The sequence below is a fragment of the Camellia sinensis genome, chromosome 15 (assembly GCF_055761805.1).
Source record: "Camellia sinensis isolate YWXY chromosome 15, ASM5576180v1, whole genome shotgun sequence".
Classification (NCBI taxonomy): domain Eukaryota; kingdom Viridiplantae; phylum Streptophyta; class Magnoliopsida; order Ericales; family Theaceae; genus Camellia; species Camellia sinensis.
In genome coordinates, this window is record NC_138975.1 from 118,091,831 (window position 1) to 118,115,222 (window position 23,392).

The 23,392-nt window shown below is 33.3% G+C and overlaps 2 protein-coding genes across 13 annotated transcripts in view; one reads left to right on the top strand and one right to left on the bottom strand.

Annotated features, from left to right (window-relative positions):
- Positions 1-23,392, top strand: part of LOC114268225 (uncharacterized) — a 267,263-nt gene that overhangs the window by 159,500 nt on the left and 84,371 nt on the right. The window lies entirely within an intron of this gene.
- Positions 8,520-23,392, bottom strand: part of LOC114293631 (putative disease resistance protein At1g50180) — a 57,442-nt gene continuing 42,569 nt past the window's right edge. The window contains exons 3-4 of the mRNA XM_082910083.1: positions 9,326-11,108; positions 8,520-8,863 (exon numbers count right to left, since the gene is read on the bottom strand). Of these exons, the coding sequence (XP_082766209.1) occupies positions 8,773-8,863; positions 9,326-11,108 (1,874 nt within the window). The 3' untranslated portion in view covers positions 8,520-8,772. The remainder of the gene's footprint in view (positions 8,864-9,325; positions 11,109-23,392) is intronic.

Below are 23,392 nucleotides of genomic sequence, written 5' to 3' on the forward strand. Positions count from 1 at the left end.
TTTTTTTTTTTTAAATTTATTTTCTTGACAGCCATGTTATTGCCTATTCAATGTCATTTTATTTCTGCCCCTAACAGATTATTGTACTAAGTGATAGATTTGAGGACTTGTCATTCTCATTGAGCAATTCACATTTTCTAGCTTTGCAATTTCTAGACTTGTCATTCTCATTGAAAAAGCAACACCCCACCCCAAACTCACGGACACTAAAAAAGACACAAAAAAAAAAAACTAAAGAAGGATTTTTCTGTCTCCCTCACCACAAATTCATTCTTGTATGATTGTTCCTTTGTTGGGAATCTATTGCTTGCTAGTTGAACTTGTTTACCTCACCACCAATCATTTTTGTATGATTGTGTTCCTTCATTGATATTCTCTAATAATTTTCTTTAGCAATTATCCCCTACCATTTTTCAAGGACATATTGATTCAATGGCTCCTTTGGAAAATGAAATTGTGTTTCACTTTGTGTTGAACTACCTGGAGGCTGCTGATGTTATGTGTTATAAGTTCCCAACCTCAGACCCTGAAAATTTTTGGAAACTACTGTTGGAAGAATCTTCTGTGTAAAACAAAATAACTTGAAACAAATCAAACAAACAAAAATAAATTACTTGCAGAATTTATGTACCGAAATGTATAAGTACAAAAATTGATTAAGTAGAGTGTGTAACACTCTATCCTTAAGACAATTTGCCTTACTCAGGTGCTTACGGAAAAATGACGTCTATCTCCTAGAATACAATGATCTAACACAGATTGTATTAGCACTAAAAACAATCTGTTTTAGCAAACTAAAACTTGTGTTTTATACTCCCAAAAATTTCTCTAAAACTAGTATGAAGAATAATGCAAAGAGAGACCAAAAACGGGAAGGGAACATATTTTTCTAGATGAAGAACACTGCTGGAATGATCCAATATTTATAAGCAAGTGGTGCCTGTTCGGACAGATATGATTTTGAATTGAACAGGTGCAATCAACCTGAACAAATACAATTTGAACCGAACAGGTCTGATAAAAACCAAAACAGGTGCGAATTGTTTGAATCTGTCTGCTGGAAATTGGACCGGTCTCTTTGAACCTGCTGAACCGGAGGAGGCACTATTGTGGACCGAAAATTGAATTCAAATTTGGCGCAAAATTTGAATTAATTTTATTCAGAAAAAATAATTTTCCCGCAAGAATTTTTGTCCAAAAAATTAATATAAGGACCAACCAGACCCATACCCTCGCCGTGGCACGGCACATGCGCGTGTGTGGTGGTTTGGGCCAAAGCCCATTTTGTCCATAACTTCTCCCTTTTACAAACTTGGGATGCCCCCCTTGGGGCCCAATCCAAGTTTGTTTACCTAGAGCTTATATACCCACATAAGCTCACTTAAAGTTTCAATATGGGACTAACATTTCAAGGAAACCCACTGTTGACTCTTTAATTGTCCATTTGACGAACTCAAAAACGACGTCAACTTTCCATTCACTCATAAATGGTTTTCACGAACCGTCTTCATCGTGTGACTTGCCATGCAGCAAGGAACACGTCACCTTTTTGGACCCACCCCAAAAGACGTGTGGGCCCCACTCAAATTTGGGCTCAAAGTTGGCTCAAACTAAGCCTATAAAACCATAAATTCCAACGACTACTGCCAACATTTCTCCTTTTGGCACCTCTTACTACTAATTACAAAAGTTTTTAAAGGCAAATGCGTAGCGTGAGGCATTTTTTTCCCTTGTGAAGAGAGACGTAACCCTCAACGCATTGAGTTGAGGCATTAGAATTTTGAATTTTATATTAAAATAGTAAAAAAATATTAAAAATTAAATATGATGTAAATACTTTTCATCAAAAACTTTCATTGTAGAGATGGAAGCTTGCCCTCATCAAAGGTAAAATCGGCATTTTTAGCTTAAGTTATTGAGTTTTTCACTCTTAGTAGCAAAAAATTCCTTCTTGGTTGATGTTTCTTACACAGAAATGCAATTCTCTGCTCCAAGGAAAAAACCTATAAGAAACTCGCTTCCATTGAGGAAGAAACTCACATCCAACTGAGTGAGAACCTCTCAAACGTACATATCTCATAGAAATGAAAGAAAAACTACTCAAATTTATTCTCGACTTTTTATTTATACTTAGTAAAGGCAATTTACAGTTGACATCAATCTCCGATATTAATTCCTATTTTAACACGTAGTTACAACTAATAAACATAAACACCAGTGATCTTAATTTTGGTATGCATACATAACTGCCCAATTCACTACAGTGGGACTTGCATAAGCATTTTGTATGTTAAACAGTATTTGTTTTATACATTTTTATTTTCCTCTGCTTTTTGTATGTTTGCTCAATCACCATCTGAAAATTTCCACGATGATGCAGATAGACCAAATCAGAGACACAAGAAGAGAGCGGTGTCAAACCAAGATCGTCCTCCTTCCATCACTGACACAGAACCAAAAGAAGCTTACCAGATGCCACTATCAGATTCTAATTCCGAGTAATAGATGGTGTTCAAAGGAATCGAGGTTTGACATTAGGTAAATTAAGCACATGGGGTTCTCGAAGTAAAGATCAAAGTTTTATCTCCATTGTGATTATACTGATTTGCTCACAAGGTGTTACAAGTAACTAGCAAATGGCTGCCCAACATATATACATTGATCATTTAGGAATGATACCATGAATTTTGGGAACCTATTTGAATTGATAGTTTGTCCGTTTTAGTCTCAATGTGTGACTGAATCATAACTTTTGGGATAATTTTTGATTTACTCACAATTGTGTTACCTTCAGGAGCTGCTTTACCTTTCTTATTTGGAAAAAGAAGCACATATGTGATTGTATCACTAAGGTGTAAAATTTTAGTGAAAATTTTCTCATGAAGATTAAGGAGCTATGTAAAATTTTAGAAGGTTAATTCCCATTAAAGAAAATTTTCAACTAGTTTAGATTAATATATTGTTCAAACTTAACGGAGTCTTGAGGTTAATTTCATATTCCTCCCTGAGATTTGGAAAGATGATATCTAGCCCCCAAAGGTTTCTAAGTAGGAAAGGCATGCCATAGGTGTCTCCATTCAGTCTTGTTAAAATATTAAAGTTGTGTTTGAATCATAGAAGTGAAAAAGGAAAGAGAAAATGTGGGTGAAAGTAAGTAAAATATAGTTATATTTTATGTATATTTTATCTAGTATTTCATTTTGTCTTTTCTAAATACCAACTCAAGTTCATGATCCAAACATAGCTTAACAAAATAAATATGTTGCTTTCATGATTTGAAACAAGGATCTCGTAACCAAAATGGCCACACATAACAAATTGTTTTTACATTTGTAATTTTGATTTACCAAGTGCAATTGAATGTTGATTTATCTGTTAGAAGGGTCATATGACACATGCATTGCATGTGCACTGATTGGCAATTTAAAAAAATATAAAAAAAATTTCGTTCAGTTCTTTTATGATACTCGCTATATACACATATATGTACGTACATAATAACGTGGATATCGGATTTTTATCAAGTCCTATTCTTCATGGCTATCCAATGTCTATCTATTCTAATATATAAAAGGAAGGCTATTAGCGGTGTTGACACTTTTTTACTCATATTTTGATTTTTTTTTTTTTTTTTCAAAATAGCCCTATATTTGGAGTTTTTATGAAAATTAAGCAAAGAGGAGGACAAGTCTCAAATTCATGACCATGGATTTAATAATAAATGCTCTTATCACTTGAGTGACGCATGTGCATTTTTTTATCATTATTCTTATAATATTTTTTTTTTCTGAGGTGCACACACATTGCATGTGCAGACTGCTAGTATATGTATATTTTTTAGTCCATCACTTATATTTATTGCTTGTAAAAAACATATAATTATGAGCACAGGAGGAAACAAAACAAAACAAAAAAGAAAAGAACACCATACATAACAAAAGTTTCTCCTTGTGTGTGTTGTTTTCCGACCACACTGCCAAACAAGTACCCAGCTGGAGAGCACCGGCAGAATAGATTAAGCCCGAACGACCTGCAACAGAAAGAAAAGTCTCTGGCAGTGGCTCGTCCACTCGGGGGCACTCCGACGATCAAGTCAGTACTCAATATCTCTCAAAGATAGCAAAAGTGCCTAACTCACTAAACAGAATCTCAAAAGCATACCTTAGACCCATGGGAGTGCCTCCCTTTTATAGCCAACACAATCCTAGTCCCAATAGAACCCTAACTCTAATGGACTTAGGATTACTGCTAATATTGAACTCCCAGTAGGATTAGGATAAACTCTCTAAGAGTCTCATCTTTACCTAAACTGAAGTCTTCTCCCATTCTAGGACTCTTGTCCCTTATCCGCTTATCTCGGATTCTGGTATTCCCGCAGATAACCTCGGCCTAGCCGAGATTACCTCGGCGTCATGACCAGGACACGTGGCACCTCGGCTGGCACTTCGGTGACATCTCGGCCACGTGTTGTCATTCAAAAATTATGTCCCCACAACTGCCCCTTAGGTTCTATTACCTCGGCATTCTGAGGTGATGGAACCTATACATGTACTCCTCCGGTCGAGTTCATGGCTTGTCGGCGTCAAGAATTTAGGACTCATATGTCCACTCATCAAGAATTAAGAATCAAGAATCATCATGTTCTTTCTCATCCAGGTTCAATATCTCAACAGAGATCACACTATCATCAGAGATCATCATCAAATTTGGAGCATACCAATCACGCCCCCATTGTGTCGCATCAGTTCTGCCCCCCGCCGTCTGACGTCAGCACGGGCACGTCAGGATTTCTAATTCCAACAAAACCATTTCATTTCTATCTGTGTCCTTAGACTCTCTTTCTTTTTATTCTCCCAAATCTGCCATGTTTCAAGCTCTCAAGCTCTGCAACCACTTCCATTCTTCTCCTCCGGTGAAGCTTTTGTTGATCCTTTTCGATTGCTGCCATTATCTGACTCCGGCATACTGAACACTGGCTTCATTTTCTTCGGTGAGTTATTCCTTTTTTCCCCTTTTTAGTTTCATACCTTGTTGTCTCTGCTTGTTTGCCATGTTTGAACATATCCGTCTGCTCCTGTCCCTAAGGATTCTCCTCTCAAGAATGCTAGCAACCTCGTCCTGTCATTCCCTCTATCTCCAAGCCAGTCCGAAGACGAAGCTGAGTCCGAGGATCAGACTGAGGCCGAGAAGAAATGAAGAAGCTGCTGGGGCCAAGTCTTTAACTCTGAATGAGCAAGTCTTCGACTTGACTCAAGATGAAGGGGATGAGGTCTCAAAGATGCTATCCCTGAGAAGACCACATCTGACGCGTCTATCGCCAAGAAGAGCATCGACCAGACTCTACAAGAGACCGACGTCGAGCTCGAGGCCGAGAAGGTTGTCGGGAAGTCTCTCCAGTTGTCTTCTGGGAGTGAGACATAGTCTGTTGCCAACGCCGAGTAGTTTCATTTATGATCTTTTTTTTTCCTTTGTACTTAGTACTCTTTTCTTACTTTTGAAACAATGTAACCTTTAATTTGGCCGACGTGCCACTTTTGTAATCTGAACAATTACTCTTCAATGTCAGGAAGAAGTGCCTTATTTCCTTATCTGAATGCACCCTCAAATTTCTTCTTTCAATGTGTTTGCATGATTCTATACTTAGAATAATTTGCATGTCTTCAAAGTACACCTTCACTGTGTAATCACTTCGGGGTAAAATACCTCGGACATAACTTCTAGTCTCGTTTATCTCGGCCTTGGCTTAACACTTGAAAACATTGTAACAAATGTTTTCACAAGTGTTTGCTCAAAACTCACCGCTTTTCTTTTACTTCTTAAGACTTCTGTCTTCCATTATCTTTCAAGTCTTGGCAACATGGTAATCTCGGCACGTGCATAGATACTTCTTTCACTCATAACCTTGGCTAAATCTCAACTTGTAAATTTTCTCAAAATTTCAACAAGTGTTTAAACCAATCTTGACTCAACATGACTTTGACTTTAATTTCAACTTGTAAATTTTCTCAAAATTTCAACAAGTGTTAAACCAGTCTTTTTATAACATGACATCGGCTTTAACTTCAACTTGTAAATTTTCTCAAAATTTCAACAAGTGTTAAACCAATCTTGTCCTCGGCTTAACTTCAACTTGTAAATTTTTTCAAAATTTCAACAAGTGTTAAATCAGTCTTCTTATAACATGACCTCGACTTTAACTTCAACTTGTAAATTTTCTCAAAATTTCAGCAAGTGTTAAACCAGTCTTGTCCTCGGTTTAACTTTAACTTGCAAATTTCAATTTCAACAAGTGTTAAACATATCCTCGGTTTAACTTCAACTTGTAAATTTCCATTTCAACAAGTGTTAAACATGTCATCGGTTTAACTTCAACTTGTAAATTTTTCTTAAATTTCAACAAGTGTTAAATCGATCTGGGCTTGAAAATTCCAACTCCCAAGCATCATTCTCCAGCCCTCTGCATGGCTTCCACCTATTCCTTTGTGGACTTTATATAAAAAGTCTTTAACTTAGGCTGTGTTTTTCTCTTCTCGGACTTGATCATCTAGGCCGAGATCTTGCCTTCTAGAATCTGGGATCTGTTCACTTTAGACTGAGCTCTTCTTTTCTCGGACCTAATCATCTAGGCCGAGATCGTGTCTTCAGGGATTTTCCATGGCCGACCTCCCACGAAGGCCAGTGAGAATGTCCCTTGGTCTCGCCATGCTGAGGGACTGCAGGAACCGTTTTCTGCCCCATTTTCTGGGTGTCTTTCTTGGCTGCTAGAATCAGCATATCTTGTAGCGAGAACAGTGGCTGCACGACGTTGTTCTGCATCAGGAATTTGACGACCGTTTGCAGGTCCGCCAATTTGTCCGCCATTTTCTTTATCTCGTCGTTCCTCCGCAGGCATCTATCCTTCCATACCTGGAGGTCTCCCTCGTTGTAATACTCGCCTCGGTCGGCCTTCTTTGGGGCGTCTCCCTCTCGGCCGACGTTCTTTCCTTCGTGATTCTTATCACGAGTCTCTTCATTGCAGTTGTCTTCTTCGACGTCAAGGTCAGTATGTTTCCCACTCTCAGTAGGGGTGTCGTCCCCAACCTTCTCTTTCTGTCCGTCGTTGGCCATCTATTCTCCTTTCGTTCCCACAGACGACGCCATATTGTGTGCTGTTTTCCGACCACACTGCCAAACAGGTACCCAACTGGAGAGCACCGGCAAAATAGATTAAGCCCGAACGACCTGCAACAGAAAGAAGAGTCTCCGGCGGTGGCTCGTCCACCCGGGGGCACTCCGACGATCAAGTCAGTACTCAATATCTCTCAAAGATAGCAAAAGTGCCTAACTCACTAGACAGAATCTCAAAAGCATACTTTAGACCCATGGGGGTGCCTCCCTTTTATAGCCAACACAATCCTAGTCCAAATAGAAGCCTAGCTGTAATGGACTTAGGATTACTACTAATCTTGGACTCCCAGTGGGATTAGGATAAACTCTCTAAGAGTCTCATCTTTACCTAAACTGAAGTCTTCTCCCATTCTAGGACTCTTGTCCCTTATCCGCTTATCTCGGATTCCGGTATTCTCGTAGATAACCTCGGCCTAGCCGAGATTACCTTGGCGTCATGACCAGGACACGTGGCACCTCAGCTGGCACATCAGTGACACCTCGGCCACGTGTTGTCATTCAAAAATTATGTCCCCACACTGCTTGATAGTGAGCATGAGGCGTCTTTTTATCCCAATCTTTTTAACAACCAATGCTAATTTTGCCTCTAGTTTAAAATTTTCTATTTGATGTCACTAGACAGTGAACTTTTTTTCTAATTTACAAACATTGAAATATGGTTTTTCATTTTGTAGCATTTAATTATGGATTTTTAGCTTTTAATTTAAAATTTCTCTATTTATAAAAGATAATTTATAAACAATAAAAATTTCATTATTTGAAAATAAACAATATTTTCTTCAATATTGCATATTCAATACGAACTCTTACTAAATAGATTTCAACGAGAATATTCCAAAAAATACTTTTAAAAAATAAAAATTTAAATTAAAAGTTAGTATTTAAAAGTTTAAAAAATAAAATTAGCTATTCAGTAATCTGGTTGTATTTTCTGCATGTGTTGTCCTCCTCACAATAAAACTTATGGGCTCGTTTGTTTTCTTATAAAAAAATCTTATTATAAGGAGTCTATTATAAAAAATCTCAACTTTTATTGCTCTGGCCATGTATTGACAAAATCCCAACGGATATGAACCAATATAGGGGTGTGATTGGGTCGGTTTAGTTTGTGTTGACATTAAATTTAGAACCAATTTAAATGAATCATGCACTTGAACCAAATCAATTCAATTCAAAAAAATGAATTAATTAATAATAAATAATTAAAATAAACAAGTCTTTAATACTTAAATATAACGCAAACATAAAATAAATATTGTTTAATACAAGTCAACAGTTGTAAATAGTATAGTGAAATCTAACTCAAGCTTAAAGCTTCGTTTGGTTTTAGATTATTGGTTAAAAAAGTATAAAAAGACAAAATTGATTACATAAGCCAATAAGACAAAATGTCACATCTAAATCATAATTATTACACTTTTTCTCTCACAAAAATCAAAAAAGCCAAACCAAACGAGACTAAAAAAGTTCCAACACAAAAAAGCCAGCTACAAAAGCCAATGCCAAACGAAGACTAATACGCAAATCAAATCTAGTACCACAACTAATGAAATAAATTAAGTACCATGAATTCCAACTCTAACTTCCAATGTTTTCTTCTTCCACTTACCATTCTTCTTCTTCTTTCACTTTCCATTCTTCTTCTTCATATAGACAGTAAATTTTTTTCCTTTCCCGTTCTCTTTCTTCATATTGACTGAAAATCAAAATAAATAGAGAGAAATGATTAGTTGCAATCAAATCCATTAGAATAAACCCATTAGGCAAAAACATGCCGATATAAATTGAATCTTATAATATACATATATACATATATATATATATATATATATTTGGTTATCAAGTTTGTTCGACTTAGATAAAGGGTAATTCAAAAATCAATCCAATCCTATCAAATTGAAGACCCAAAACTAAACCAATGTATTCCAAAAAAAAAAAAAAAAAACCAATCTAAAGATGTCAGTTTGGTTTAATTTTTTTATTCTATGGCAATTTGTCCACCCCTAAACCAATATAAAGGCAAAAATGCAGAGAAATATATGTACATATCAACAAATTTTGTGATGAGAATTAAAGAGGGGGATGTGAAAGAAATGATAAGAAACCCAACAGTTGTTTCGTCTCTTGTGAAAGAATTATCCAGAATTAAGAAATTTACCCAATAATGTTGAGGGAAGACACATGTCGTACTTTGTAAAAATCTTCTCCTTCTTTACCATTGACCCTTCGAAGCTTGTTATTGAATTTATCGTCCGCTCCTCTAATTGTAAATCGTTGGAGGGTAGCAATGAATCTCAATCCCTCTGGAACCATTTCAAGTCCTTCGCAATAAGCAATTTTTAAATTTGAGAGATTGGGCATCGCTCCTTTTTCCACCTCCCACTCTTTTAAGAGCATCAACTGATAGAGAGATAGGGTTTTGAGTTGGGGGAAACCATTAGCTGAGCAAACCATTTTGTCCCCCATAAAGGCACCACTACCTAAATAGAGATATTGTAGGTTAGGTAGCCTCTCCAATGTTGGCATAGGGTCTTCTTCAAGTTCACATCTAAACAAAATTAACTCGATGAGGCTGGGAGAGAAACCCTGGCAGTACTCTGGTAACTCGGGAATAATTCCACTAATACTCAATTTGTAAAGATGTTGACACCCTAACAGTTGTTGTTTGAGAAGAGTCAACTCTTCTTCTTTTTTGTAAAATTCAACTGATAAGGATGTATGTCGGAGGTGGTTGGCACTGATGTTTAGGTAGTTGATAAAAGCCACTAAGTCCTGATTGTCCTCCTCCGAGAAAGTTGCATCTTCTAGTTGCCGAAGATTGATCAATTTACACAGATCATTGACGTCACAAGATCTTGTGTCAAACCCTCCTAATGTTTCAAGGTTGCTTAACCCATCAAATTTGAATTTAGCATTGGGAACCCAAGAACGAGGAATATACAAATGCCTCAATTGTTCCATTCCATGTAAGACTATTACTTCACCTGGGTTGAACTCGCAATGTTGTAAATCCAAGGTTTGCAAGTATTTCAACTTGCAGATAGACGAATGCCACTTAGGTATGGAACAACTTCTAAAACTCAAGCACCTCAAGCTAATTAGGTTACCTATTGATTCGACTGACTTTTCATCAAACTTAAATCCTTCAAGATCCAAATTCCTAAGCAATTTGAAGTACTTGACATAGGAGTTCAACTCTATTGAAGACTTTTCGTCACTAGATAAAGGCCACAAGTGAATTCTTGGATCGTACAACAATATTGATCTTAGCTGTTTAGTTGTCTCCAGGTCAGGGAAGACAAATCTTTCGTCATCCCTACTCAAATGAATTGCAAGTTTGCGTATTTTAGGAGTAGTGGTTGTTGATGTGGTGGAAAAGCAATCAGCTAGATCAGTTTCGCGTTGGAGATGAATGATCTCGAGAAAATCATTCATTTTTGCCTTTGATAAACACAAATCCAACATAAGGTCATGAATGCGACAATAATTGATCCTTTGAGTATACATGTCTACATGTACTTCAACCATGCACTGCTGTGCTAGTGCACCCAAGTAACGTTTTGCCACATCCATTATTGTTTCATCCCCCACTCTATCATCATCTACAATTATACCGTCAGCTATCCATAAGTGATATAGTTTTTCAGCATTTATTCCATAATCCTCCGGAAAGTGACCAAAATATAGAAAACATGGCTTCAATTGATAAGGCAAGTCATGGTAGCTTAAAGCTAACACCTTTGATACTCCATTGTTGTGCTGTGTTGGGTCGTCATTCCATTTATGCAAACGAACATTTTGGTATACCATCTCCCATTCCCTTAATGTATGCTTTCTTGCCAAAAGTCCACCAAGTACAATGATTGCTAACGGTAAACCAGCACATAGCTTTACCATTTTCCTCCCTAATGCCTCCATGTTTGTGTCAAGCACTCTGGAGTCTACAACAACAACAAAATGCAAAATTTAAAAACAACAAAAAAAATAGATTATTGCCTAGATTGTATAAAACAACAAAAACAAAAATTCTAATGAATGCTTGCGTGAATAAGCAATAAAAAAGGGAAATTTGCCGACTTTTTCGAGAACCAAATCAAGTTTTTAATATGGGCTTTTATACATATATAGATAGATAATTCTAAAGCAAGCTTGTAATGTTAATTGATTTTTAAAGTTTTTTTTTTTTTAGCAAAATCAAATCGGTTAGTAATTTAAATTTTATTTTAAAAATTTTGAACTTTCGTATTCTCAAGTATAAAACTCAAATTATTAGTTGTGAAATTACTAATCAAACTTGCATGATTCAATTTAACAATCACATCCATCGAATCATTTTTGTGACAAAGTTGACCAAAGGTAAGATTTAATCAATTTCAGTTTTAATAAGTTGATTCCCCAGAAACAACTGTAACAGGGATAGTATATAACATTTTATACACAAACTATATATTTAGAAATTAATCATCCATTAGTTTTAAATAATTTACTACATCAACAAGCTTTTTTGTTTCTATTTAAGGGATAGTTTTTTAGAACCCTTTTTTTCAACCAATTTTTGAATTCCAAAACAGCCGTTTCCTTAACTTCAAAGTTAGCACTGTTTACACTGATACTTGCATCATCCATTAGTTTTAAATAATTTACTACATCAACAAGCTTTTTTTGTTTCTATTTAAGGGATAGTTTTTTAGAACCCTTTTTTCCAACCAATTTTTGAATTCCAAAACAACCGTTTCCTCAACTTTGCCTCAAAGTCAACACTGTTTACATTGATACATGCATCTTTTCAATCAAAAGTTCTATATCAACAAAGAAGAAGAAAAAGGATTTCTCAAATTCATGCATGCATTTTGTGCAGAGAGAGTGATGTTAAGGGCAAGAAGTGAATTGTGCCCCTTTTGGAAATTTTCTATTTTAGTTGATTTTTAACTTTTTATAAAAAGGCATACAAAAAAGTAGAAAGAGTGATGTATGTACCTGTAACCTTCCTTCAGATTCCATTCTTTGAGCTAGTATTACAAAGTCGTCGTGCATGACATAAGTCATTCAAATTTTAATGAATAATTAGTGACTAGTCTTAGAGTATTATGTGTCATTGTCTATATGGTGTTCCAAATTAATTGCATAGCAAAAAATTTTATGAATGAAACATGTTAAGTCATCTTTGTGGGGTAGTTAGGAGACAAATGATGACTATTTAGTGTGTTGCGGTTTCTCATTGGCCGATACTAGATCATGTAGACAATATAGTACTCTGGAAGTATCTAATATTTGTGTAAAATTATGGAGATGCAAGCATGTTTGTGTAAAATTTTATTTTGTCTCACTATAAAGTAATCCCTAAGTTTTCAATTTTATGTAGTTTTCGTAAATGAATATTCTAAATACATTTGGTTCGACCCTATGGCCAGTAGAGCTAGAGTATTTTCCATATCTTTCCCAAATTTCAACCCATGGGTCATTAATCTTTTTGGATGATAATAGACCACACAGATGATATGAAAACTAACATCGAAATAATTTAATTCGTATCAAAATATATAGCAAGGTGGATTGATTAATATTACCTTTACCATCTCTTCTTAGTAATGATTTTTTTTGAAGTAGATACCAACTTTCCTTGTCATTTAAACACTGGGGTTCATGGACGATAGGGTATGGATCTATCTGTGAAGGCAATATTTTATTACGAGTCGTTAGCAATATTTTGCTACCTGTGTTTCCATTTGGAAAGGCCGGTTCCAAGCTCTTCCAAGCCTTTATTGACCAAATATCATCCAGTACAACTAAGCATTTTTTACTCTGCTGGACTTTATAAAGTTTCTCAAACAACTCATTATTTGTCATCCTAACAACATCGTCCTTCCTCTCTGGAACAAGATTGATGAAGATTTCTTGAAGAATATGTCTTCTTTTATACTGTTGAGATATGCACACCCATGCCAAACCTTCAAAGTGACTCTGGACATCTTTGTGATGATATACTTTTTTAGCTAGAGTGGTCTTCCCCAAACCACCCATGCCGCAAATAGAGACAACTCGACTAGGAGTATAGTTATCAACTTGCACCAAATGTTTCACAACCTTGTTCAAGTCTTCCTTAAACCCAACAAAATCCTCTTCAACAACATGCTGATACGATTGCCTCAATTCTTGTTGCTTCTCAACTATCAAACTTCTTATGCCTTCGCCTATAGCAATATTAGTTTAGTCTTTCAAATGGTCGATATTCAATAATAATGTTGTAGAAATAGAATTTTCATACAAAAAACTCACATAAAATAAATTTTTTTTTTCTTTTGTGACCATTTTAAAGAGGAATAAAACACTCATTTTATGGTCCAAAAATAATAGTGTCATATAATTTGTATGAATTTTGTATATAAAAATTCTATTTTATGAATCATTTTTCACCATATAACAAAACATCCTTTATAAAATATATATTAAAAAAAGTGGAGGTCAAAATTGTGAAATATATTTTTATATGTTTCTATAAACTTACAGGATTTTTTGCTTATTATTTCTAGTAATATTTTTTTTGAAGAATAAAGACAACATAATTTTTTATAATAATAATATAGGTCCTCCAAAACATACGGTGACAAAAATACTCCCACTATACCGCTTCATATATCACCTATTACTTTTTTAACTCATTTAAAAATTTCAAAATTATGCAACTTTTGATCTATATTTTTTTTATTTATAAAATTTGTGTTTTTGAAATCGTTTCATCAATATCTATAAAATAAGATCCATGATGAATACAAAATTAAAAAAAAAAAAAAAAAGTTGATGAAATTTTATTGACATGAGGCAGGCTGGTAAAATTTTGGTTAGTGAAATTTCGATAACCAAGCCAGACTATGTTAATGAAATTTCTAAATATATAAATTTTACAAAAAAAATTGAGATATAAATCAAAAGTTATTAAATTTTAAAATTTTGAAATCACTTCTACAATGTAAAAAGGTCACACGAAAGAGAAACGACATTCTGATAAAAATTAGGATTTTTGAGATCATGAGGGCATTTTGGACTATATATGTTACAGTTGTCATTATTATTTTAAGATTTCAAATCTCAAGAATTTTAACTAGTAAGCAAATTGTTGTTATACTTAAAGGGTGAAACACCAATAAATCTCAAAACGTGATCTTTTGAACTGTTTAGTCTTCTCTTTTTCCTTATGAATCCAAAGATCCCACTAAAATAGAAAAATCTCAGTTATATGTTTGGGTTTAATTTTTCAGAGATAAAAGTAAATTTTTTCAAATGTAAAATTATACATTTGGGCAATCCGCACTATAGAAGTTTTGAATTTTTCCTCATTTTGGAACAAATCCCACATTACGAACAAAAACGTAAAACTCTAACGTAACACTCCAATATAACATATTAAAAAACTCATTGGTGTACTTTTCTTAAACGTAACAACATAATACTAAAAAAACTCTTTAGTGTATTTTTTCCAAACGTAACACTCTAACGTAACGTACTCCAACGTAACACATACAAAAATATTCAAAACTCATTAGTGTACTTTTTCCAAACGTAACACTCACAGTTTGAAATTATACATTTGCCTAAATTTACTAAGAAATTTTTGTACTCCTTTTTGAACAGTTTGAAGAATCTTTCATCCTTTTGAAATGGTTTGAAGAATCTTACATATTTTTTTTGGAGTGTTACGTTTGATAAAAATGTTACACTAAAGAGTTTTTTTTTTGTGTGTGTTACATTAAAGTATTATACTAAGGAGTTTTTTCAGAGTGTTATATTGAAATGTTACGTTTGAGAAAAATACACTAAGAAGTTTTTTTGTATGTTACATTAAAGTGTTACACTAAGAAATTTTTTTGTGTGTTTGTTACATTAGAGTGTTACATTAAGAAGTTTTTTTAGAGTATTATATTAGAGTGTTATGTTTGAGAAAGGTACACTAAGGAGTTTTTTTATGTGTTAAATTAGAGTGTTACACTAAGGAGCTTTTGTGAGAACTCGAATATAAAAATTAAGTAAATAATAAATAATAATATTATTACAATCTCAAATATTTTGGTGGTGAATCCTAAAGTGCAAATTAAATATTTGGAAGGTCTTTTAATTAATTTTTATACCTAAAATAAATTTATGGTGAAAATCTCTAATTTAGAGGTAAGATTTTAATAATAATAAAATAAATAAATAAAGAAAAGCAAAAGGATAAGGGAGTCAAATTATTTAAAGTGTGTGGGTAACCCTAAACTCTCATATTATTCAACTAGCAGCCGTGAAGAAGAGATAGGAGTAGCTTTTGGTGAAAATTGAAGAACTAATTTGGTGCTTGAATAACTCCATCTCTAAGGTAGAAACCAATACTCAGTGAATACAATAAATAAATAAAGAAAAACAAAAGGATAAGGGAGTCAAATTATTTAAAGTGCGTGGGTAACCCTAAACTCTCATATTATTCAACTAGCAGCCGTGAAGAAGAGATAGGAATAGCTTTTGGTGAAAATTGAAGAACTAGTTTGGTGCTTGAATAACTCCATCTTTAAGGTAGAAACCAATATTCTATGAATACAGTTATTTTGTATATATGTTTCGGTGCATTCATTGGAAGAAGAAGGAATGAACGCTTAACTGATTAGGTGGCTTGAATATCTATCAGATTAATAGTTGGTGTGAAATAGTGTAATGGGTATGGTGGATGTATGAAGAACAAGTATATGGCATGGGTTATATTCAATGGGTGTTTTTGCTTGTAATGGTGGATCTTGTGAGTGAAACGTGGGTTAGGTAGGAGTACTTGGCCACCAATGTTTGTGAATATCATGTTTCTTTTATGTGGTTTGAGGAATTAAATGGGTACATAAATTGAGGGTACAATCTATGAGTATGAAATTCTGCACAAAGCCACAAATTTTAAAAATCAAGTAATCATATCAAACGGATGAATTTTCAACTGAAATTTTTATAGTAGATTAACTACATATTGAATTGTATATCTGAATTTTCTCATAATTTTTTAGAGTCGAAATCTATATTAACTGATGCGTTCAATTCTGTCCAGAAAACTGGTTTAAGACAGTAAGTTCGGAAGTTTCGTTCTCTTTGGGTATAAATCCGAAAATTATCAAATCAGCGTCATTAAAACCGGTTACGAGTCTAGTTTCTTAAATTTTTGGCCTTGCATTGATTTCTCATATATACTTAGCGAACCATCAATTTATTTAAAGTGCTGCAGAAAACAACTTGTTTTGATATAATTAATTGTAAATAATTATTTGGATAAGCAAATCAAGTGAAACCAATTGGGTTTGAAACTTAGGATATATTAGTTGATATCTGGAGGGTTTTGAAATTTTTCGAACAGCGTGGAGTGGGTTTTGTAATTTTCAAAGTTAGCGATTAGATTAAGAAAGCTTGTTTAAAATTCTGTCTTATGTTAAAGTTACTTTTAGTTAAGTTTCGATCAGAACCCATGTCTTGGATAATTTTAGACCTTAAAGAACATGAACTTAGGTATTATTTAAGAGTAACGGTGAGTGGGATTGAACTGTGTTAGTGCGCTTTAGTGTGGGGTACTTAGTTTATTATTCTCTTTAGTATTTTTAAATTAGTAGTGACGTGTAATCTTCATACTTGGTTCAGGGCACTAGTTGGACTTTCATACTCTATTCGAGGATTATATTATTTCATTTTCAGGTGAGTAGTTTCATGCTACATATTTTTATAAATGTTCCCCTACTGGAAAATTAAATTGTTTTTTCAGGACTAAACTGTTTTGATAAATTATTATATTATCAATGGAATCAAATTATTTCTGAAACATGCATGAACTTGGCATACTGTAAACTATTTGTTTTGGTCTCATGTTTATAATGGTGAACTACCATGTTTTGTGAAACTGATGTGTATTGATTATTGGGACCATCTGTGTATTTAGTCCAAAGAAATTATTCCACTGTGTGTGGTGACTCTGGCCACTAGGGAACAGATCCGGGTTGGGCCGTGATGACTCTAGTGCTCAACGATTGTAAGGAAAAGACCTAGGTTCGGCTAGGTGACCTTCAATTGGATTGTCTTAGAGAAAAGGCCCAGGTTGCCACCCCGATGATGACTCTTGGTTCGATATTGGATCCGACGGGGCTTATAGCCTTGAGAACTGTGTGGCATATTACATGTTATTTCTTGGTATCCAAAAAATTATTGGTGTTCATGTTGTAATTTGTTTTAAGTGGAAAATGTCATTTATCATGTTTTTGAGAGATATGAGTATTTTAACTATTGAACTATGAAACCTTTTGTTTTGAAATAGATTGTTACCAAACTCTATGCCAATCTAGTTTCTGTGATATAAATCTTATTTTGGAATTGAACCCTGTTTTCAAAACTGTATTTACTATCCATGTTGCTACTCACTGATCTATCAGCTGACTTAGTTGTTTATCACTTCCAGGTGTTAGAAGGACTTAGAGTAGACTCATGGCGTAGCAGGGACTTAATTGCATGGACCTCTAGGACATTCATTATTTTGTATTAGATTGTTATGTCGATTTTGTGCATATATTGTGGTGAGATTTTATTTAGAATTATTTTATTTTATGGGCGATTTGTGTTCCATTTAGTATATATTTTTGGAAGTTGGTTATGGTTGGTTTTGCCATTTATACTTGTGACTTATCACTGGTGGGTTTTGATTTATTTATTTCTGGACTATCATCACATTTATTTTTCGTGATTTTGGATTCATGTTTAGGCATACATGTGCCTTGGGCTGAGTCCCTGTGGGCCACAGCCAGTCATGCCCGGATTTGGGGTGTGACAACTTTTTTGAAGTGTTATTGGAATGTTTGAGAAAAATACAGTAAGATTTTTTTTTTTTTTTTTTTGAGTATTATATTGGAATATTACAGTTTGAAAATATACATTTATTGAAAGCTTACTAAGAAATTTTTGTATTCTTTTTGAAATGTTTGAAGAATCTCACATCTTTTTGAAATATTTGAAGAATTCTATATTTGAAGTCATTTTTGTACTCCTTTTAAAATGTTTTCCAAATAAAAAAGATTCTCATACAAAAATTTATCCCAAATTTAATTCTCATAAATTGTGTACCTTACCTTTTTAGCACAAAAGAAAAAAAAAAAAAAAGGAAACATAATAGAAATAAGGTATAACTATAAATTCAATTTTTAAATAATATATTAAATCTACCTTTCTAAAATCAATGAAACTAATTGGTCTATAAAAAAATCTTGGGACTAAATAGATCACCATTCCTCAAAATAAAATTTGTAAGTAAATTTTCCATCCTAAAACCTTACACAAACTTACAGAGATGTCTTTTTAATTTCCCCTAAATTTAACTGAAAAATTAAAATATAAAATATTATTCTTTCCTAAAATTGGTTAAAACTGGTTATGTCACACGAACGATTAATGGAATATATTAACACAATTTAAATTTCAAATTTTAATTAGTAATATTTTGCATATCAAAAGAGAGAAAAATATACTTAAATAAAAAAATATAAAACAATAATTGAAATTACTAATAAATCAATAAATAAAAACTTAAATTTAAAATCATCACTTGAAATGGCTCACCTATACTTTTCAAGCCGTAAGTATGTAAACTAGCAGTGAGGTGAGTGATCTTGTTTTTAATGGCACCGATCTCACTTCCGACCTTGTGAACGTCTAGCCATTCGTTGAAGATGCAAGCGAATCTTTTAAGGGTGTTTCGGAAACCCTTTCTGTTCCTTTTGGATGAAACCTGGATGACATAAGTTTCGAGGATGTCTTCCGTTTCATAAGCAAGTTTTCTGATTTCCGCAACCCAGTTGTTGACCCTCGCATCTACATGATGATCAGATTGTATTGCATAATCTGCGTCTTGTAAGAAGCATTGCATTCGCTTTAACTCGGCTCGGATTTGTTCAATTTGGTCGCTTACTCCGTGTAAGAATTTAGCTTCTTCAGTTAACAAAACTCCGAGTCTGTTTACAATGAAGGATACAACAGGCATTTCCATTCCGATCTGAGGTCAATTCAATTGAACTCACACCAGTCTCCCTCAACAAAAAAATGTGTTTGGATGACGGGTGGAGAAGAGGTGCCTTTGGGGCTGAAGACTGGACTGAACTGGTTGAAAATCTTGATAAAATGGTGGTTGCCAGTTTGGTTAAGACTAGAGAGAGAGAGAGAGAGAGAGAGAGATTGATTTAATTAAGAGAGACAAGAGAGATTGATTCCTTCGGGGAGCAACCTGTGTGGTGGAGCAAACGTGTGGAATCATTTCTCATTTTATCTATTTGTCTATGATTAATAATCCATTCACATAATTTTTGTCACTAATTTAAATGAAATGTTTAGTTGAGAGATTTCGAAAGGTAAAAAAAAGTTAAGTAAAATATAACTAATATATATATATATATTTTATTTAATCTCATATACTTTTTTTTTCTTTTTTAAATTTCTCCTTAAATTTCTCAATCAAGCACAATCTTATTGTTAAGAGTCTAATGTCTTACTAGAAAAAGTCTCGTTTGAAAGGATTCGAAAGAAAATAATTGTGCAAATGTAATATTGCTATTTTTCTATCTAGTTAAATCTTTTTACTTTTATATAAAATTAATTTTTTGCATATGAATAATTCTATTTTATAATTTGATGTGTTATGAAATGTGTTTATCCTATTTAAATAAAAATTTTAAATAAATATAATTAAAAAAATTATATTTTATTTATTTTTTATTTTTTTTAGCCATCATTCGAGAATGGATTATTTTAATTTACTTTTTAAGTAAAAACTACACTCCCCAAATTGGGGCCTTAATTTTAATTTTGGATCAATTACTTGACAGTTAGGTCAGATTAAAAATATATATATAAATTAATAAAAAATTATAATATTAATTATTAATATTTATAATATATTTTTATTTTATGATAAATAAGTTTTAATGACACATTGTCAGTGTAGTTCTTCATTTTAATTTTTTTACCCGATTTTACTATCCAATCACAGCTGTAACGTGATATTTGTGCGTGTGATGACGAGGGGAATCAATGGCAATAAAGAGATTGCCTTTAGCGGTCATCTGTATGACAATGGAGGAATTATGGGACCCAAAAAAAAAAATTTACACAAATATAAAAGTGTATATATAAGTCAGACTTATTAGTTATTCTCATCACCAAATTATTTACACTTTTTATATTTTTATAATTTTTTTCTGTCCTACTGTAAAATAATTCCCCTATGAGAAAAATGATTTATTGATTAGTTTATTCTTGTGAGTTTGGAACCCAACTTTGATTTTCAATATATTTTTATTTTATTTTAAGGATATGGAGGACAGCCATTCCCCTCTCCTGGAACATCTTGGCGTAATTTAATATTGGAAAACCTAATGGTGTGTACATATATACCCTATTACAATTAGTATAATTTTATTACAAAATGGATAATCTCATCACAAATGAGCGTAAGAAAATGTTTAAAATTTTATGGTTCATGTAATAAAAGTTTATGGGTTTATGGCTTAATTACGATATTTTTATTACGCCAATTTGTGGTGAGGTTATGTATTTTATGGTTAATATTACTAAATTTTGTAGTAAAATTATGTCAATTAAATTTATGATAAGGTGCATATGGTACACACTTTTGAAGTGGTGTTTGGAAGTAAATAATCTTTCAAAATGGGGGATAGTTGAGGTGCTATTACGTTGAAAGACAGTTAAATTATACTTTACACCATTCAACTATATTGTTATGTATCACTTTACACCCCGCCTCCCACAATTAAAAATGGGGGAATTAATTGTCAATGGGATAAGGAAAAAAATTTACTAAAACATGGAGAGTGCAAATTGTTTTGTGGTGAGGTATAAGTGAAAATATGTGTGATCCAGACTTGCACCCCTTCATGTTTGTATATATATTTTTTTGGATAATTCCATTTACACACCGCACAACCTCTCTGTACACACCATTTTCTCAATACACACCACACATATTTTTAATACTTTGATTTTTTTTCACTGCACACCATTAATTTTGAAAAATCCTAAATTACCCATATCTTCTTCACCTCTCTATCCCAAATCGTCGGCCGCCACTCTTATCTCCAGTCGCCTACCCTCCTTGCTGTCACCTACTCAAAGAGATGAAAAGTAGAGAATCAATTCTCCCTCTGCGATAGAAGAGCAAAGAATTCATTTAATGATTCCAGATGAAGAAGAAGAAGGATTTGTCAAAGACCAATCAGCTTGAGAGGTTTGGTGGTATATAAATAGAATCACCTTTCTTTTTTTTCCTTCTATTTCACTATAAAGTAATTCCCCCATTAAAAATTGTAAAAACTAACCGTCCTCATCTTTTCTTCTTCTTCTTCTATTTTTATTTTTTTATTTTTATTTGGACTGTCATGACTAAATATACATCAATTGGATAAATTACATTCTATCCGCTTAAACTATCACCTCATATCACTTCACTCTCTTGAACTATCACATAATATTTAATTTAGCCTTTCTATTTTATTTTATTTTTTTTCATTTTTAATTTTTTAGAAAGACAAATTGAAAACCAAACATCAAAATATTTATGATTAAATTTAATAAATGTTCGCTAAAGACAAGAAATATAAAAACATATCAATTTTTTTATGTTTTTTTAGTTTTTCATCTTTAGTCATTAAAAAAAAAAATCCCCACATTTTTTAAATATTTTTTTAAATTTTAGGTGCATCTAAAAATTTAAATTTTTAAACTAAAATATGAAAAAAAAAAATACTCAAAACAAATTATGTGAGAAATTATTTTCAAAAAAAGGCTAAAAATTGTATTTTAAATTAAAATCAAACATTTTTTTAAATTGATTAGTAGAATAATATTGAGTGATAATTTCTGACTTTTGCAGTCTTCTTTTCTCCATGTTCTAGCCACGACTTTCTTCATTCTTTTACCAGACAACCAGCCTCCTCTTTTGTTCAACTGTCTGCAAATGTCAACCATCCTCTTCACAACAAAACAAAACGCAAACCAAGAAAGATAGTTCATTTGACCAATCACACCACGAGATCCCAAATAGATATAGCAAAATCAGTATGAGGTATGCTTTGGTATGTGTTTTCAAACGATGACATTTTCTTTTTCAAACATAATCTCAGGGAATCACGATAGAGAAAACAAAAGAAATAAAAAAGAAGTGGTTTTGTCAAGAAAGGAATTTGCCAAACAAAACACGTAGGATAAGAATCCTAACAAGACGGTTTGAGTAATTAATGTGGGTGCGTGTGTGTGTGTGAGCGAGAGAGAGAGAGTTTATCCTAACAAGACGGTTTGATTAATTAATGTGGGTGCGTGTGTGTGTGTGAGAGAGAGAGAGAGAGAGAGAATTCTGTATGCTCTGGGATGTGCATAATGTGTTATGTTCCCCTTATCATGTTTGTAGAATTTTAAGAATCAGTGGATTGCATGCCCAACCTTTGATTATCAAGTGATTTTTAACAGAAAGTATACTACAATGAACACTGCGGGAAATTTTACATTTAGCGGCGTTTAAAAAAGGCCGATATAAGTATAAAAAACGCTGCTAATTCTATTTGTCATGTTTAGTACCAAACGCCGAAAATGCAGCCTTCGCTATAACGTTACGACGCTTTAAAAATATCGTTAGACTAGTATAAGCGGCGTTTTAAAAAACGCCTCTAAATGTGATAAATAAAAATAAAATGACGTCATCCAGTATTTAGCGACGCTTTAAAAATGCCGTGACAGATTTTTTCCTGATTTAAAAAAAAAATATATATATATTGTATCACACAGTCCAAAAATCAATTTTTAAACATTTTAGGCTTGGACTGCAAGGTTTCAAAGATGAGATAATGAAATGGTACAGCTGCACACATTAAGGAACAGGAGAAGATCATCAGAATTCAGTTGAAGATAAGAAAGCCTTGACTAAACAGAATTCTTTAAAAATGTACCGTTTCCATCCACTTCACATCATCTTAAGAATCGCCATTTACTATCCCATTGTCAGGACTTTATCTGTTGAGATCTCCATTTTGTCAGACTGGCTAACATTCCGAATATTTGTGACAAGTTCAGATGCACGTTCTGTTAAAAACTGATCCCAACTTCTCTCTTCAATTTTGAAATCGTCACCACCATCGGAATGATGATCACTGAAGGCCGTATGAAGCCGAATGTTTGAGCACAA